Consider the following 15277-nt stretch of genomic DNA (forward strand, 5'->3'; position numbering starts at 1 on the left):
ATTTTATCAAATTAATATTTCTTTCTTAAAAGTTAAAAAGTAAATTATATATAATTTTTTAACATTAATTAAATCTCTATATAAATTTCATACGAGTTTACACAATAATAAAATAAAAAAAACTCGAATAAAACCATTATTTGTGGCAAACATATAACATCTTCTCTTTTTTTTTTTTTTTTACTTTGCAAACATATATATCAACATCGCAAAAACTTAGCAAATAAATTTCCAAATAGTAACCAAGCCTCTATAAAACCTAAAATCTACTGGTACCCAAGTTGTTGACACGACACCGTTACCACACTTTTTCCTTGCTCAAATTCCTTAGCGTCTTCACCCAAATTCTCATCAATCATCATCATCATCATCGCCTGAAATCGACAAAAACCGCCTGAAACCTAAATCGGAGGATACGATAAGAATGATGATGCGCCAACAAAAAGCGATGGAGGCCTTTCATAGATATCCGAGGGACGACGGTGACAAGCTAGCCCCGGGATCCAGTGTAAGTAATTCTGTCATCTTTTTCCCTTTTTTTTTATTTTTAAGAAATTAAAAATCGAAGCTTTTGTAAATCATCTGCTTCTTCTTAGGTTTACGATCTCAACAGTAGTACGTACGGATATTTGGTAAATATCTGTAAACAAGAGTATCCTTGTCCTCCCTTGGTCTTCCTCTATGCGAAGATGAGCCTTCATCGTTACAATTTCGCCCAGGTTAAGCAATTTTGTTCACAAAAGAAAACAATCGTCCTTCATTATGCTACATTCACTTTGTTAATTTTCCTCTTTGTTTCGTTCTAAGCAGGGTACAATGTTTGAGCTGATTCGCGTGCAAAAATACGTGAAGTCGACTGGTTCGGCTAATGCTTCTTACTACATGACTTTGGATGCAATTGACTCAGCTGGTTCGCTTCAAACTTTCCAGAATAAAGTTTCAGAATACAGTGTTGGCAGATTTATTCTCACTTGCCCTATTGCAAGAATTCGAGGTGGTTTTTTTTTTGTCCCATCATTATTATTGACTGTCTTCATCCAGTGAATATCATAACAATTTCTGATTTTTTTTTGTATAGGGGAGCCAATAGATGGCAAGGGGTTTTCGACGCTGGTAGATAGTACCTTGCCTGAGTGCCCTGCAGTGAATCCTTTTGATACATATTACCTGGTATGAGGATATGATTGATTAAGACACACAACTATTTCCCCCTATGTATGATCCACGACCAACAAAATTAGTGACCCCTATATGTTTTTGCTTTTGGTCTCATCAGGTGAAGGAATCTGAGCTGCTAGAGAATCCCTGGATTCGTCTATATTTGGAACTTGCTGTTGCCAAAACTGATAGGCATTATGAAGATAGGGGTGCTGGTCTCGCCGACTTGGAGATTGTAGACGTGGCCATTGATGAGGGACAAGGACTCAATGCCAATAATGCAGTTTTCTACATTAGGTACAAGGACTTGTACAAGGCTAACCCTGGTCACGATCTTGTTCGAATTGCTATTGTTAGAAGAAACTTTGATGAGGCTATGGGACGCTTAACTCTCGTCGGTCAGACTCAGAGTTCAGATGTTATACCAAATATGACTAAGATTGCTAATGAGGAGGATACGGGATGCTCCAGTTTCAAGGGTCAGATTCAGAGTCCAGAACATCCAACTCAAATCTCTTCCCCTCTAGGTATCTCTGAGGATCATGAAGAGGCTAATCAGCTGGCTATGATGAACTTGAGAGTTGAAGAAGCTGCAGGAGACTCAATGGAGCTTGACTCGCCTTCTGCACAAGATGCTTAACTAAGTTATTTGGATTGTCAGATAGATTGGTCTTTAAATGTGCTGTGCTTGAATAATATATTAAACATATGTTTGCCTAATTAGGGAAAAAATGGGAGTCTGAGGATTAAGTTTACATATAATGTCTCCTTTGTAACGTCTATTATATATAAAAATCGGGTTATATATTTTTATAGGTATCTGAGTTATCGGATTCATTCTTCTTCTTGCTTTCAGTATTTTTTCTTTCTATATCCCTCTTGGTACAAACTAGTGAAGGAGAATGTTCTTTACACAGCTTACATTGACAAAGCTTGTAAGACTCAAGCTCCCTGTGGCAACATCAAGAACTGGAATGACCCGTAGTATAATTCGGAGTTGAAGCAGTTTGGTGATGCTGCTACCAATGGTGCTTGACTATTAACTATTTAAAAGATAATTAACTAAGATATTTGGATTGTGGCTCTTTAAATGCACTTGTGCTTGAATAATTTATCGAAGTCATGGTTATGGTTTGTTGAGGGTTTCTCTGTGGTTTATGTTTACATATAATGTCTCCTTTGTAACATCTATTATCTATAAAATCGTTTTATATATAAAACTACACGTATCAAAGTCATTCTGCTTCTTTCTTTCAGTACTTTTTCCTTTTCATTTCCCTCTTGGCACATAGATACATTAGTAAAGGAACCAAAACGCTCGAATCAAAATGTGTTTTGAACGGTGGATGAGTCTGAGACATGAGACATGAGAGCAGTTGAGAAGGGAATCACGGTGTCAAATCCTTGGTTTCTTATTGGATTGTGAAGGCCCAAATGAAGCCCATAATTTAGATGGATATATTTATTATCGCGACCAAAAGCAAAGCATCATCATCATCTTCATCGCCTGAAATCGGAGTGATAATGCAGCAGCGCGCATACATAGCGATAGAGGCGTCTAAGGATCTTGCGAGGGAGGCCTCTAGGAAACTAGTCGAAGAATGCGGTGTAAGTAATTCTTTCATCTGATCCATTTTATTATACTCGATCAAAATCATCTAAGCAAGAACCGTATTTATTATATTTGTAACCATTCTTCTTCTTCTTCTTCTTCTTCAACTTAGGTTTTCGATCTCAAGGCTACTACGTACGGATATATGGTAGAATTATGTAATCAACGGTTTACTTGTCCTCCCATTCCCTTCCTCTATGCGGAGATGAGCCTTCATCGTTACAATTTCGTCAAGGTTAAGCAATACAGTTCTCTAAAAGGGCTATTATTATGCTAAAATTTCAATTTCTTAATTCCAGTGATTCGTTTCTCTCTCAGCAGGGTACAAAGTTTGAGCTGATTTGCGTACAGAAATACGTGAAGTCGACTGGTTCTGCTGCTGCTTCTTACTACATCACTTTGGATGCAATTGATCCAGCTGGTTCCCTTCAAACTTTCCAGACTAAAGTTTCAGAAAAAAGCGTTGGCAAATTTATTCTCTCTTGCCATATTGCAATAATTCGAGGTGCTTCTTTTTTTAACACTCTTCATTTGTTTACACCCTGTGAAATCATAAAAATTCTGATTTTTTAAAATGATTTTAGTATAGGGGAACCAAGAGATGGCACAGGGTTTTTGAGGAGGATAGATAGTAGCTTACCTAAGTGCCCGCCATTGAATCCTTTTGATACATATTACCTGGTATGAGGATATGATTGATTAAGACACACAACTATATCCCCCTATGTATGATCCTCGACCATAAATTAGTGACCCCTATATGTTTTTGCTTTTGGTCTCATCAGGTGAAGGAATCTGAGCTGCTAGAGAATCCCTGGATTCGTCTATATTTGGAACTTGCTGTTGCCAAAACTGATAGGCATAATGAACCTAAGGATGCTGGTCTCGCCGACTTGGAGATTGTAGACGTGGCCATTGATGCTACCAATGATGAGGGACAAGGACTCAATGCCAATAATGCAGTTTTCTACATTAGGTACAAGGACTTTTACAAGGCTAATCTTGATCGCATTGCTATTGTTAGAAGAAGCTTTGATAAGGCTACCGGATGCTTTAGTCTCGTCGGTCAGACTCAGAGTTCAAACGTTATACCAAATATGCGTAAGATTGCTAATGAGGAGGATACGGGGTGCTCCAGTTTCAAGGGTCAGATTCAGAGTCCAGAACCTCCAACTCAAATCTCCTCACCTCTAGGTACCTCTGAGAGTCATGAAGCCGCTAATCAGCTGGCTACGATGAAGTTGAGGAATGAAGAAGCTGCAGAAGACTCAATGGAGCTTGACTCGCGGTCTGCACAATATAATTGAACTATGTTATTTGGATTGTTAAGTAGATTAATGTGTTGTGCTTGAATAGTTTATTATAACATATTTTTGCCTAATCAGGGGAAGAATGGGAGTCTGATAGAAGTAGTTATGGTTTCTCTTTGGTTTATGTTTACATACATATAATGGTCTCCTTTGTAACATATCTTTATATATAATGTCTCCTTAACATCTACTTCTATACAAAATCGGGTAATATATTTTTACAGGTATCTGGTTATCAGATTCATTCTTCTTCTTGTTTTCAGTATTTTTTCCTTTCCATTTCCCTCGTGGTACAAACTAGTGAAGGAGAATGTTCTTTACACAGCTTACATTGACAAAGCTTGTAAGACTCAAGCTCCCTGTGGCAACATCAAGAACTGGAGTGACCCGGAGTATAACTCGGAGTTGAAGCAGTTTGGTGATGCTAGCTACCAAAATTCATCAGAACAGTAGTTACGAAAAGTCGCCATTGCATAAGAATTCATATGATGGAACTGGAATCAATATTTGTGTAACTGTGTTCTTGGTTTCTCTGTTTTCTTTATCATCAGCCTAAATGACTCCTGGTTTGTTGACTGATTCATTCTCTGAAAATTTGTTAATGTGATCAAATACGTATAGGTAAATCAACTAAACTCTTCCACTTGGTTCTACAATATAAGAACTCATACATTGTGCTCCCTAATCAAAGTACAATAAGACTGTTTGACTGGTGGAAGGTGTTTTGTTATCCCAATTAACTTTTATAAATGAAATAAAAGCATCAGTTCTGTTTGCCGTATCTCTTGCAATTTTCCCGTACTAATTATATGATGTTTTTAATAAGACACATTCTAGACGACGGGTTAGTAGATCGATATGGAGACACATTCCAGAGATATTTTAGGTACCTCCGGATTTGAAGGCATCGATAAATTAGAAGTTACTAAATATATATATATATATATATATATATTTAATTAAATATATATGAAACTAATAAAGAATGGAATCACCATGTCATAAATAATAATCTAGCATATCTTATTTATTCTGAATTACTAAATTTTATTATTGTACTATTTAAATTTATTAAGCTAGTTTATGTAGACACGAGCTACAGTTTGAATATCACATAAATATCAAAGAAAGGTACAAAAGAGAAACTTAAATAAAAAAATCTCTGATGTGTATAACAAAAATGTTTTGAGCAATATTTAGTTTTATTTATAAAACAAAAAGATTGAATGAAAATTTAATAAACTCTGATATTATAGTATACCAAAAATTATATATTATATATACTTTTCCGTTTATTTTTTAAAAAAGTTAATGTTGTGTGTAATATCTTGTATCCTTTTAAGTGAAGATTGGATTTTCTAATTAAAAAAAAATACTTAATATATATATTTATTATGTAATCAGTCTCTCGAATTTAAAACCGGTATTTTTAGAAACTTTTTTCTTGGTGTTTTGTATCGTTTTAATTTTATAGAATAACCTCGAATGTACAGAAATTAAAACCCTAGTTATGGTCAACCATTATTCGTAATACAAAATGGAAAAAGTTAAAAGAGAAAAAAAAAAGAAAAGAAAAAAGTAGACTTCCCAATTATATATATTTTTATTTGGTCTTGGTAAACTTCCCAAATTGATTAGCAAGACCCATAGGACTCAAGAAGCCTCTCAAAATATATATTTAGGCTAAAAATAAATCTGATGCACCCAAATGGGTTTGAGTTTCACAGTGAGTGCTAAAGAGAGAACTTGTGTGACCCCCCGAGACCCCATAACTCTTTCCCTCCTAATTCCTTAGGGTTCCTCAGTTTGTTCTTTTTTTTTTTTTTTTTTTTTTTTCTCTTCAAATAACAAACATTTCCCACCTTCTCTAATCTCTCTACTATCTTTCTCTGTACGTTTTATATTCTCTTACCTCCACGTGGATTTGCAGAAAAAGCTTGAAAATTTGTTGATGGGTTTCTCTTTGGCATCCAGATTCTAGCCTTCAATTCCGTAAAAAAACCTAATTTCTCCCCCTGAGCTTTGGCTGATCTGGGTAGATTAGGGAGTGTGGTCCGTTGAAGTGTTTTGGCAATGTCGGATGACATGGTGATGCATTTCTCCTCGAATTCTTCTAATCAGTCGGATCACTCTTTGCCCGACAAAATCGCCAAGCTTGAGGCCCGCTTGACTGGTAAGACCCCTTCATTGGCGAAGCCACAACAGCAACAACAGCAGGTCTCTGTCTGGTCATCTGCCTCTGCCGCTGTCAAAGTCGTGACCTCCACACCGCCGGGATTGTCGGAAACCTCTATCAGTGATTCAGACGACGAGGTAGCTCCTGATGTCTGTCAATTTTGAATGTTATGTCTATGCTATGATTGTTGTGAGTTTAAGCGTCGTTGGTAATTTAATTATTCCACTTGTTCTTGTTGATGTCCGTATCCTCTGTAGCTCCTTGTATTGATCAAAGTTTTATGCAATATTGGTTACATATCTTGGCATTGCAGATGCATCTATATTTCTTTCTTGAACAAGAGATACATTCCATTTATCTAGATTTTATCCTTGTTGTTACTGTTTCAGAATACAGGAGATTTCCTAATCCGAGCCAATACCAAAAAGCGGCAGAAAGTTCAAGAGTCTAACAACTTTACTGCTGTTGATCATGCTGAGGTAGTGTTTTTGTTTTGTAAAGAATCTGTTTCTTACCTGGTTGATGATTTTTTTGGTGTGTCTTTGTATAAGGTTTCTATGTGGTGTTGATACAGCTTATTGTGATGTAAGTTTTGTTTCCTCGTATTTCTTTTTAACTAATAAGGCTGAACTGAAGATCCAAGAGGCAGCATATGATGGAAGAAAAAATGATGCTGAGTCCAAGACAGGCCTTGATGTAACTAAGAAGAAACAAGGTCGAGGTCGAGCTACATCAACAGGCAGAGGGCGTGGTTCTAAAGCTAATAATGATGTGACAAAATCTCAGTTTTTGGTTGCACCAGTATCATCTGCAAGTCAACTGGATCTCTCTGATCAAAAGGTTATTCTTCTTTACTTCATCTGATCTTACATGCAACCATTCTTGTGTTCATGAGGCTTAACATATATTGGACTTAATATCATTGACAAAACGTCGGCATGACTTTGATGTTCTTAACTGAAGTAAAAACCTTTTTAATTGGCCTATGTGAACAATTTAGCAGGACAAGAAAGAATTATGATAACCTTTCCCACTTTTTTTAGAGAGAGTCTTTTATCTGGATTTGCATTGATATTGGCAACCCGATGTAGATTTATCGTTGAATATATATCTTTCAGGATTCTAGGTCTGATGGACTGCCCAGGAATGGTGAATGCTCTTTCCAGGATGTAAATTTCTCCTCTAATGTCCTTTACTTTGTACTATCGAAAAATATGATATTGTCTCAGTTTTTAGGGCTTCTCTGCATCTAATAAGTTGCATAGTTATATCTTTCTTTGTTCACTATTTTGTTACTTGTTTATAAATCAGGAAGACGTGACATCTTTGCGTGCAAAAATAGCTGTGCTGGAGGAGGAATTGTGTAAATCTCGAAAAGATTCTTCTGAGTATCACCACCTTGTCAGGATGCTCGAGAATGTACTGTGTGAATGCCTTTCAGATTTAGCCAATCCTGCTTATGATTTCACCATTTTTGTATGTTCCCATTCCCCTGCTCTGCTTATGATCCTTATAATGATCTATGCAGGAGGTAAAAGATCTAAAAGATCTGGAACAACAAGGAAAGCAAAAGGTAGGCAAACTTTTATGAGTTTGTTAAATTTACTATGGCATAGTTACTTTTACTGTTATTAATTTTCCTCATTAGAAGCATTGTAGTTCTATGCTGAGGAAGGTAAATCATTGATAGTCTCCTGATTTACGTAGAATGCTCACTAAAATTACGTAGAACTGAAATTTCTGTGAAGGCTTGGATCTTGCAATTGTCTGTCACATATATACTCTTTCCAGTGAGCTCTTTTCATAAAGCATTTATTAGTATTTCTGTAGGTAAAAATGACATGCAATCTATAGCGGATAAGGTCTAGGTGTATTGAATGTGGAGCCAAGTAACAAATAAGTATAAACATTTGGCCTTTTAATCAGTCCTACTGAAACGATTTTTTGAACGAACTGGGTATCTTCATATCAGTACTTAAATTGACAGAAACTTTTGCACACCCTCCAGCAATATTCTCGTTAGTGTAATGAAGCAATTATCAATATTCTATGGCTGCTTTTCTCTGATATTCTTAAGATCTTATGCAAATCTTGCGGATTTATATGGTCTATGCTTACTGCGAGCTTTGAACCTTTCTTTTTCTTTATGGCAGACGACCAAAGTAATCTCTGACCTCCTCATATCTGTTTCCAAAACTGAGCGACTAGAAGCAAGAACGAAAGTCAGACATGATTCTCTTCGATTAGGCAGTGTTGGTGTTCTCAGGTCTGCCCTAAGATTTTCATATAAGTTCCTTTGGTCGTAGTATCTATCCAATATATCCTTCATGTATGTGCTCTTTTATCACAATTATTGAGACTATAATTTACGGGGAGGTATAATAAAACATATATAGCAAATAAAGTTTGCTTTCTAGTAAAATCACTAAAACCAACTCGAGTAGAGTTTTAAATATAAATTTATTGTTCACGTTTCTCTTCAACCTGCAGCTCTCTTCTTTGTTAGGTTACAAGGTTAGTTGGTTAGTTTCTTGCTTTGTGATAAAATTTCACTCCATCAGCTGTGTGGCTATTTTGGTGTTTTCAGGACTGGAACTATCATAGCTGAAACATGGGAGGACGGCCAAATGTTGAAAGATCTGAATGCTCAACTTGTAAGTTAAGCTGTGTATCAGGGGATTTTTAATAAACTAATAATCTTTGAAGTAACTGTTTTGATGTTTCTATAAATTTGCAACGAGAAGAGACAATTGCTGGAAACGAAGGAGGCTATTGAGAGACAAAGAAAGCTCCTTAAGAAACGACAAAATGGTGGTATGTTACCCCAATCATCTTAGTTTTTCAGTGAATCTGCGATCTCATGTAATGAGAGTTGTGATATTTTCCTTCTGCAAATTGTTATGATGTTTAGTACCCTTGTTGGTTGTAGATAAGAGTGACGGAAATGACACAGAATCTGGAGCACAGGAGGAAGATGTCATCCCTGACGAGGTTTACAAGTCTCGTCTTGCTAGTATTAAGCGGGTATGTTCCTCCTTATGGATATCTCAGCTTCTTGTTTCCTCTATGTTGGATTGGGTATGAGTTATGCATCATACATCCATTGATTTTACCTTTCAGGAAGAGGATGTTGTTTTGCGTGAGAGAGAAAGGTACACATTGGAGAAGGGGATGCTTATGAGGGAGATGAAGCGCATACGAGATGAAGATAATTCTCGTTTCAACAATTTCCCAGTTTTGAATAGCCGATATGCTCTTTTAAATCTTCTTGGTAAAGGCGGATTTAGTGAAGTCTATAAGGTCAGAACATTGATAGATACTACATTCTTTTACAAGTGAGAAATGTTTTGCACTAATTTTTATTCTTATGGATTTTAAACAGGCATATGATTTGGTGGATCATAGATATGTTGCGTGCAAGCTTCATGGTTTAAATGCTCAGTGGAGTGAAGAAAAGAAGCAAAGTTACATCCGCCATGCCAACAGGGAATGTGAAATCCATAAAAGTCTCGTGCATCATCACATTGTTAGGCTTTGGGATAAATTTCATATCGACATGCATACATTCTGTACTGTTCTGGAATATTGTAGTGGTAAATCAGAATTCTCTCATCTCTTGGTAGATAAAACAAGGATCTTATATTGGAGTGTAGTTCTCACTTTTATGTTTTGAATTTCTAATGCAGGAAAAGACCTTGATGCTGTTTTAAAGGCAACACCTAATCTTCCTGAGAAAGAGGCGAGGATCATCATTGTGCAAATAGTTCAAGGCCTTGTATATCTAAACAAAAAGTCACAGAAGATAATCCACTATGATCTGAAGCCGGGGAATGTTCTGTTTGATGAGTTTGGAGTAGCAAAAGTGACTGATTTTGGTCTAAGCAAGATAGTGGAGGACAATGTTGGTTCTCAAGGAATGGAGCTTACATCACAGGGAGCTGGAACATATTGGTGAGCAATCTAGTTTCGTCTCCTTGATATGGTCACATTTTTTTAAGTCCCTTCTAACAAGGATCTGTAATTCAGGTACCTCCCCCCAGAATGTTTTGAGCTTAGCAAAACTCCTATGATCTCATCAAAGGTCAGTGGTCAGTGGTTGGTCAATGATGTCCTTATAAGATTGTGTTATAGAATTTTTGTGGTATTAAACTGTCTTGACATTCAGGTTGATGTATGGTCGGTTGGTGTTCTGTTTTACCAAATGCTATTTGGGAAGCGACCCTTTGGACATGACCAAAGCCAAGAACGGATACTACGAGAAGACACAATCATTAAAGCCAAAAAGGTTGAGTTCCCAGTAACAAGACCTGCCATATCAAATGAAGCAAAGGTAAAATTAGGTCTTGAATCCTGATTTAATTTAAGTGGAATAAAATGGTCATGAAACTGTTATCTCCATGTTCTCACTGTTGTATTTATTCCAGGATTTGATTCGACGGTGTCTAACATATGACCAAGCAGAGAGGCCTGATGTTCTTATGATGGCACAGGATCCATATCTTTCCTACTCGAAGAAATGAGACTGTGTGTAGTCTTGACAAACAAACCAGAGATACCAAAAGGACCAGATGGTAGAATTTTTTTGGGTACAGATTATAAAGCTTTTGTTTTGTTTGTTTAGATATATAATCTCCCGGCCCCTCGAACAAAATTATTAATTTCGGGTGAATATAATTCGTCTGGCTTCCTTTTATTATGTAACATATTATGTATATTCTTCATGTTTTTGAATAGAAGAACATGAGCTGAGAAAAAGTTGGAAACAGGTTCCATTTCATTATAGCTTATGTTATGTTTCTCAGGTTTTAACATAAGACCAGATTAAAATGTGATCAATCGAACAAGAAAAGAAAAACCAACTCCGGATGGTTTAACTCAAAATATTAAACCAAGACAAAACCGAAGATTGGTGACCATTGGCTTGCAAGCAAATTACTACAGGACAAAAAAGTCTACTTATCCACTCATACCATACCATACCACTAAAAAACTCTCACTTGCTTCTTCCATGACTGTCTCCGTAGCTTCTTCCACTAGATTTCCCAAGATGCAATCCGGGGTTTGTTACAGTGGATCCTTCACCCCACGAGTAACAGTGAGATGCTGTGAAATCGCAAACGAGCCTCCACGACCAAAATCAAAGCTCCAAGTCGGATCACCAATCATCATCGTGGAAGCCCCTAAAGTTATAAAAACAGCAGCTTCAATGCCTTGCCTTAGAGCTAACTCTGGCTTGGTCAAGCCTGGCGATGTTGGAAGGTCTTCCTTCTTCATCCAAACTCCATTTCTTTTTACAACCTAGTAAATTTCTAACATCAAAATAGATTAACTAGAATCTGAACGCATCATGTAACATTAATTTTGATATGGTTATTACAGAATCGTGTCAAGAAAACCAAAGGACTTGTGGGCAGTTCGGCTCTCCATTGGAACGTATCTTTTAGATGGTAAATATTTCAAAGCTTTGGAGCTCGACGAAGAAGCTACTGATTGAGATCATGTCTCACGTCATTTTCAGTTTTTTTTTTTACATAAATACATCTGTTTTCTTACTAAAATTGTTCTAGCGGTGTTTATGACAAAAAAAAAACAAAAAAAAATTGTGTAGAGATAAGTTTATTTTTAAAATAATAATCATTTTGAACATTTTGTGTGTTTGGCGCAACAATCTACGAACCAAAAGGCGTTAAATTGGGTTAGTGACCAACCCGAATCCAAACGGGTACAACGGGTCGTAATGCGGGTCACCAACGTTCATCGGCAACTGATCAACTGTCCTGAACCACGTCCGAGCCAATTTCCCGGTGAATCCATAATCTCCGAACAAAACATCAGCCACTCCTTGACCTTCAGTTCCCGGCAGCCACGCCGCCACTAGAGCGTCCATGTTCGAGATGTAAGGCTGCATCACCACCGGACGCCCCGATACAACCACCACCACACATTTCACCGAGCCGCACACGTTTTCCATTGTGCTCGGACCTGGTTCCGATATGGTTAAGTTCGTGCTGTCTCCGAATCCCTCCGCGTACAGTTTCTCTCCGACGACCACGATTGCGTAATCGAATTCGCCGGACTTGACGAAATTAGTATCGGGGTTTTGCTTGTAGACGACGTTCGTCGTCCGATCCACCGTGTTCTTCACCGCCGCAAGGATCGTTGTTCCTGCAAATTCAATTTCTAATTTGGTAAAACGTTCTTCTCAATTCCAGATTTTATTGCATTGGTCTCATTGCATATTGGATACACAAGAAGCAACAAATGCTATGAGAGTGATTGTAGCATGTTACTATTGGGGATTTGAGAAACCTTAAATGTTTTATATGATGATGATGATGATTCAATGGAATGGAGTGAGGACAAGTATGTATTTGTACCAATGGTGAGATTGTTGCCGCTGAGGCCTTGCCATGTGATCGTCCAGCCTCCACATTGGTATCCCAAGTTATTAGCATGTGTTCCTGCGACAAGGATCTTGTTGGTCTTCTTTGGCAGAGGAAGCAATGGCTTATCTGCATTTTCACCATTCTTCAATAACACCAGAGATTTCCTCACTGCTTCCCTTGCCAGTTCCCTGTGTTCCTGTTGAGTTTTTTCAGTGTTAAGTTGAGTACTTGGGTTCTCTATCTTAAAACTAATGTTTTATCTTACAGACCTTACTACCAAGATGCTTGGCCAAGCTATTATCAGCCATAGGATCCTCAAAGAGCCCCATTGTGAATTTGACTCTCAAGATTCTCTCCACAGCATCGTCGATTCTGCTCATCGGGATGAGTTTTCGCTTTACCTGACTGGTTAGTTCGTCGATTAACTCTGTCAAGTTTGATGAACCCATGATCTGCACCCGATGATTTTAGTCACATCAAGCGTTTTTATATCTTTAAAACTTAAGAACCATTTCAAGACTGACCATATCGAGTCCAGCAGTGATAGCAGCATAAACCGAATGTGAATAGTTAGCACCAAGAGGTGTGGTGATCTGATCAACACCTAGATAATCTGAGATGACAATGCCCTGCAAATAGATTTAAAATCGTTTATATTTTTCTGCTTTGCTTAAGCCAGATCTTTTAATGATTAAAGTTACCCTGAACTTGAGCTTGTTCTTTAGGAAACCCGTGATAAGTTTCTTATTGGCATGCATTTTCAACCCGTTCAAGGACGAGTAGGATACCATAACTGTTGCAACTCCCTTGTTTACCGCATCATAATAAGCCGGCATGTGAATTCCGAGCAATCCATTTGCACTAGTAACCGTGTTGTTTGCGTTCATACCTCTCAATGTACCTCCATCTCCAACAAAGTGTTTAGCGCAGGCTGCCACTTTTGTCCTGCAAGTTTACCTAGTTATCTATTTAACTCCATCAATCTTTGCTTCTCTAGATATTCATTAAAGTGTACTTACTTTCCAGCGACGAAAGGAACACCCGTTTGATTAGTGGGAAGGTCACCTTGCAAACCGGGTATGATCTCAGTCATCTGTTGAACTAGTCTGTGATCCTCACTATAGCTCTCATAGCACCTTCCCCATCTAGGGTCCCTACACACCTGCTCAAAGTGATTATTACAATAACTATGTTTCTGCTTTTCTTAAGATCATATTTACTTACTGCAATACATGGGGCAAAGACATATTGGATTCCTGTTGCTCTAACTTCAAGCGCAGTTGCTTCCCCAATTCTCTTCACAAGGCCTGGGTCCCTAACAGATGAATATAACAGAACAGTTAAGAAACAACGTTTTGGGTCTATCTATTCATTTGGAATAGGATTCTCTATAAGAACTTGCCTGGTGGCTCCGAGGCCTATGTTATGAGGGAAAATGGTGGCGTTGTACGCATTGTTGTGACCATGAACAGCATCGATTCCGTAAATTATGGGAATCCCTAAGCGGGTCGAAAGCGCTTTCTTTTGGATCTCATTCACCATGTTCACCCAAGCTTCAGGACTGGCATTTGGCGTCGGCACACTCCCTCCCCCGCTAAACACACTTCCTGCAAACATAATTCCGAAACAGTTGAGTGTTCATACATGTTTTAACAATGTTGTGACGGTCCAGAGTCATACCGATGAAGTACTTTCGAATGACTTCGGCTGTGGCATTGACTCGTTCCACCTGAATCATCTGCCCTATTTTCTCTTCAAGTGTCATACGGCTCATCAGGCTCTTGATCCTGACTCCCAATGGCTCTTTCGGGTCCTTATACTTTGCGCTCGCGAGTGGTAGTTTATTAGCTGCCACGGCACAACAGAGTAGCAGAAGGCCTAACCTCTGTAGCAAGTAACTCAAACTCCCCATGTCAGCCCTCTATTTCACTCTCGACAGCTGCAGATGACTAAATATAAAATAGTCAAGAGTGAGATTTTTGATTAACCAGTTGAGAAGGGGAAGACGATCAAGCTATATGATGACGACAACAACGATGAGTCGATGAGTATTGATGAATATAACAATTTCCGAATGAGACAAGCAACACTAAGAGGTTGAGATTTTCGTTGTTGTCTCGACTGAGACAGGAACGTTCTGAGGTTGAGATTTTGTCGATATGCCTATACTTGGGTTTGTTATGCTTGGGAGGTTATGTAGAGACGTGTGATATCATTACCGTGACTACTGACTAGTAACAATCAAAAAAACAAATCAGATTCTCTCCCTTTTTTGAAAATTATATGATAAAATAAAATCTTAGTAGCTAAAGAAAATAATCATCTTTATATAATAGTTTCCATATACATATAACTGCAGTTTATTTGTTTCTTTTCTTAGTGCAATTTAGATACTTTTCTTCTTTACTTGTTGAGGTGTTTCATAGAAGTATGTTGGATTTAATACTTCAAAAAGATTCATCCCTTTTAGATGAATATTTTTTTTCTTGCAAGTCTATGTTAAATTTGTCATTGTCACCTTTGCAAATGCGCACCTGCATATGTCCGGACACGCCTGCATGTGGCATTGTCTCTCACCTTGGATTTATTACCCAAATGTTAACTATCTTACTAAACTGAAATACAGGTTCACAAG

General features: G+C 37.7%; 5 protein-coding genes across 7 annotated transcripts; 4 read left to right on the top strand and 1 right to left on the bottom strand.

The window, feature by feature from the left end:
- The first annotated feature begins 255 nt into the window (after positions 1-255).
- LOC17881412 (UPF0725 protein EMB2204) lies at positions 256-1977 on the top strand. The gene is made up of 5 exons (XM_006288090.2): positions 256-508; positions 597-719; positions 811-994; positions 1079-1170; positions 1277-1977. The coding sequence occupies exons 1-5, from the start codon at positions 425-427 to the stop codon at positions 1796-1798; spliced, it is 1005 nt and encodes a 334-aa protein (XP_006288152.1). The 5' UTR covers positions 256-424; the 3' UTR covers positions 1799-1977.
- Positions 1978-2595: 618 nt separating this feature from the next.
- Positions 2596-4320, top strand: LOC17882963 (UPF0725 protein At1g02770). Its single transcript, XM_006288091.2, has 5 exons — positions 2596-2766; positions 2883-3005; positions 3092-3275; positions 3360-3451; positions 3556-4320. The coding sequence occupies exons 1-5, from the start codon at positions 2611-2613 to the stop codon at positions 4075-4077; spliced, it is 1077 nt and encodes a 358-aa protein (XP_006288153.2). The 5' UTR covers positions 2596-2610; the 3' UTR covers positions 4078-4320.
- Positions 4321-5932: 1612 nt separating this feature from the next.
- Positions 5933-11036, top strand: LOC17882964 (serine/threonine-protein kinase TOUSLED). 2 transcript variants are annotated; one of them, XM_023780399.1, is made up of 16 exons: positions 5933-6393; positions 6646-6735; positions 6881-7096; positions 7375-7425; positions 7568-7675; positions 7785-7829; positions 8410-8522; positions 8844-8910; positions 9001-9070; positions 9186-9280; positions 9377-9556; positions 9639-9849; positions 9943-10207; positions 10283-10337; positions 10422-10586; positions 10681-11036. In XM_023780399.1, the coding sequence occupies exons 1-16, from the start codon at positions 6154-6156 to the stop codon at positions 10774-10776; spliced, it is 2067 nt and encodes a 688-aa protein (XP_023636167.1). In that variant the 5' UTR covers positions 5933-6153; the 3' UTR covers positions 10777-11036. The 2 variants fall into 2 exon arrangements, with proteins under 2 accessions (XP_023636167.1, XP_023636168.1); XM_023780400.1 differs by having other exon boundaries at positions 6893-7096.
- Positions 11037-11225: 189 nt separating this feature from the next.
- On the top strand, positions 11226-11902 carry LOC111830029. Its single transcript, XM_023780402.1, has 2 exons — positions 11226-11515; positions 11636-11902. Exons 1-2 carry the CDS (start codon positions 11265-11267, stop codon positions 11748-11750), a joined length of 366 nt encoding a protein of 121 aa, XP_023636170.1. The 5' UTR covers positions 11226-11264; the 3' UTR covers positions 11751-11902.
- On the bottom strand, positions 11896-14932 carry LOC17883734 (beta-glucosidase BoGH3B). 2 transcript variants are annotated; one of them, XM_023780401.1, is made up of 9 exons: positions 14323-14932; positions 14045-14249; positions 13867-13957; positions 13662-13804; positions 13344-13587; positions 13167-13271; positions 12938-13094; positions 12624-12879; positions 11896-12444 (listed from the first exon to the last, which is right to left on the bottom strand). In XM_023780401.1, exons 1-9 carry the CDS (start codon positions 14552-14554, stop codon positions 11943-11945), a joined length of 1935 nt encoding a protein of 644 aa, XP_023636169.1. In that variant the 5' UTR covers positions 14555-14932; the 3' UTR covers positions 11896-11942. The 2 variants fall into 2 exon arrangements, with proteins under 2 accessions (XP_023636169.1, XP_006289165.1); XM_006289103.2 differs by having other exon boundaries at positions 11896-12421; positions 12634-12838; positions 12912-13094.
- Positions 14933-15277: the final 345 nt, after the last annotated feature.

This window comes from Capsella rubella, unplaced genomic scaffold (genome assembly GCF_000375325.1).
Source record: "Capsella rubella cultivar Monte Gargano unplaced genomic scaffold, Caprub1_0 scaffold_6, whole genome shotgun sequence".
Classification (NCBI taxonomy): Eukaryota; Viridiplantae; Streptophyta; class Magnoliopsida; order Brassicales; family Brassicaceae; genus Capsella; species Capsella rubella.

Bases quoted from the DNA above. Each gene is read 5' to 3' on its own strand.
- LOC111830029 (XM_023780402.1), top strand. From the start codon at position 11,265: ATGACTGTCTCCGTAGCTTCTTCCACTAGATTTCCCAAGATGCAATCC. The intron at 11,516-11,635 runs GTCTTCCTTCTT...TGGTTATTACAG, and splicing joins AAGCCTGGCGATGTTGGAAG to AATCGTGTCAAGAAAACCAA.
- LOC17881412 (XM_006288090.2), top strand. From the start codon at position 425: ATGATGATGCGCCAACAAAAAGCGATGGAGGCCTTTCATAGATATCCG. The intron at 720-810 runs GTTAAGCAATTT...CGTTCTAAGCAG, and splicing joins ATCGTTACAATTTCGCCCAG to GGTACAATGTTTGAGCTGAT. The intron at 995-1,078 runs GTGGTTTTTTTT...TTTTTTGTATAG, and splicing joins CCCTATTGCAAGAATTCGAG to GGGAGCCAATAGATGGCAAG.
- LOC17882963 (XM_006288091.2), top strand. From the start codon at position 2,611: ATGGATATATTTATTATCGCGACCAAAAGCAAAGCATCATCATCATCT. The intron at 3,276-3,359 runs GTGCTTCTTTTT...ATTTTAGTATAG, and splicing joins CCATATTGCAATAATTCGAG to GGGAACCAAGAGATGGCACA. The intron at 3,452-3,555 runs GTATGAGGATAT...TGGTCTCATCAG, and splicing joins CTTTTGATACATATTACCTG to GTGAAGGAATCTGAGCTGCT.
- LOC17883734 (XM_023780401.1), bottom strand. From the start codon at position 14,554: ATGGGGAGTTTGAGTTACTTGCTACAGAGGTTAGGCCTTCTGCTACTC. The intron at 13,588-13,661 runs GTAAGTACACTT...GTAAACTTGCAG, and splicing joins GTTCCTTTCGTCGCTGGAAA to GACAAAAGTGGCAGCCTGCG. The intron at 12,445-12,623 runs ATACTTGTCCTC...AGAACGTTTTAC, and splicing joins CTCACCATTGGTACAAATAC to CAAATTAGAAATTGAATTTG.
- LOC17882964 (XM_023780399.1), top strand. From the start codon at position 6,154: ATGTCGGATGACATGGTGATGCATTTCTCCTCGAATTCTTCTAATCAG. The intron at 7,097-7,374 runs GTTATTCTTCTT...TATATCTTTCAG, and splicing joins TGGATCTCTCTGATCAAAAG to GATTCTAGGTCTGATGGACT. The intron at 9,850-9,942 runs GTAAATCAGAAT...TTTCTAATGCAG, and splicing joins TGTTCTGGAATATTGTAGTG to GAAAAGACCTTGATGCTGTT.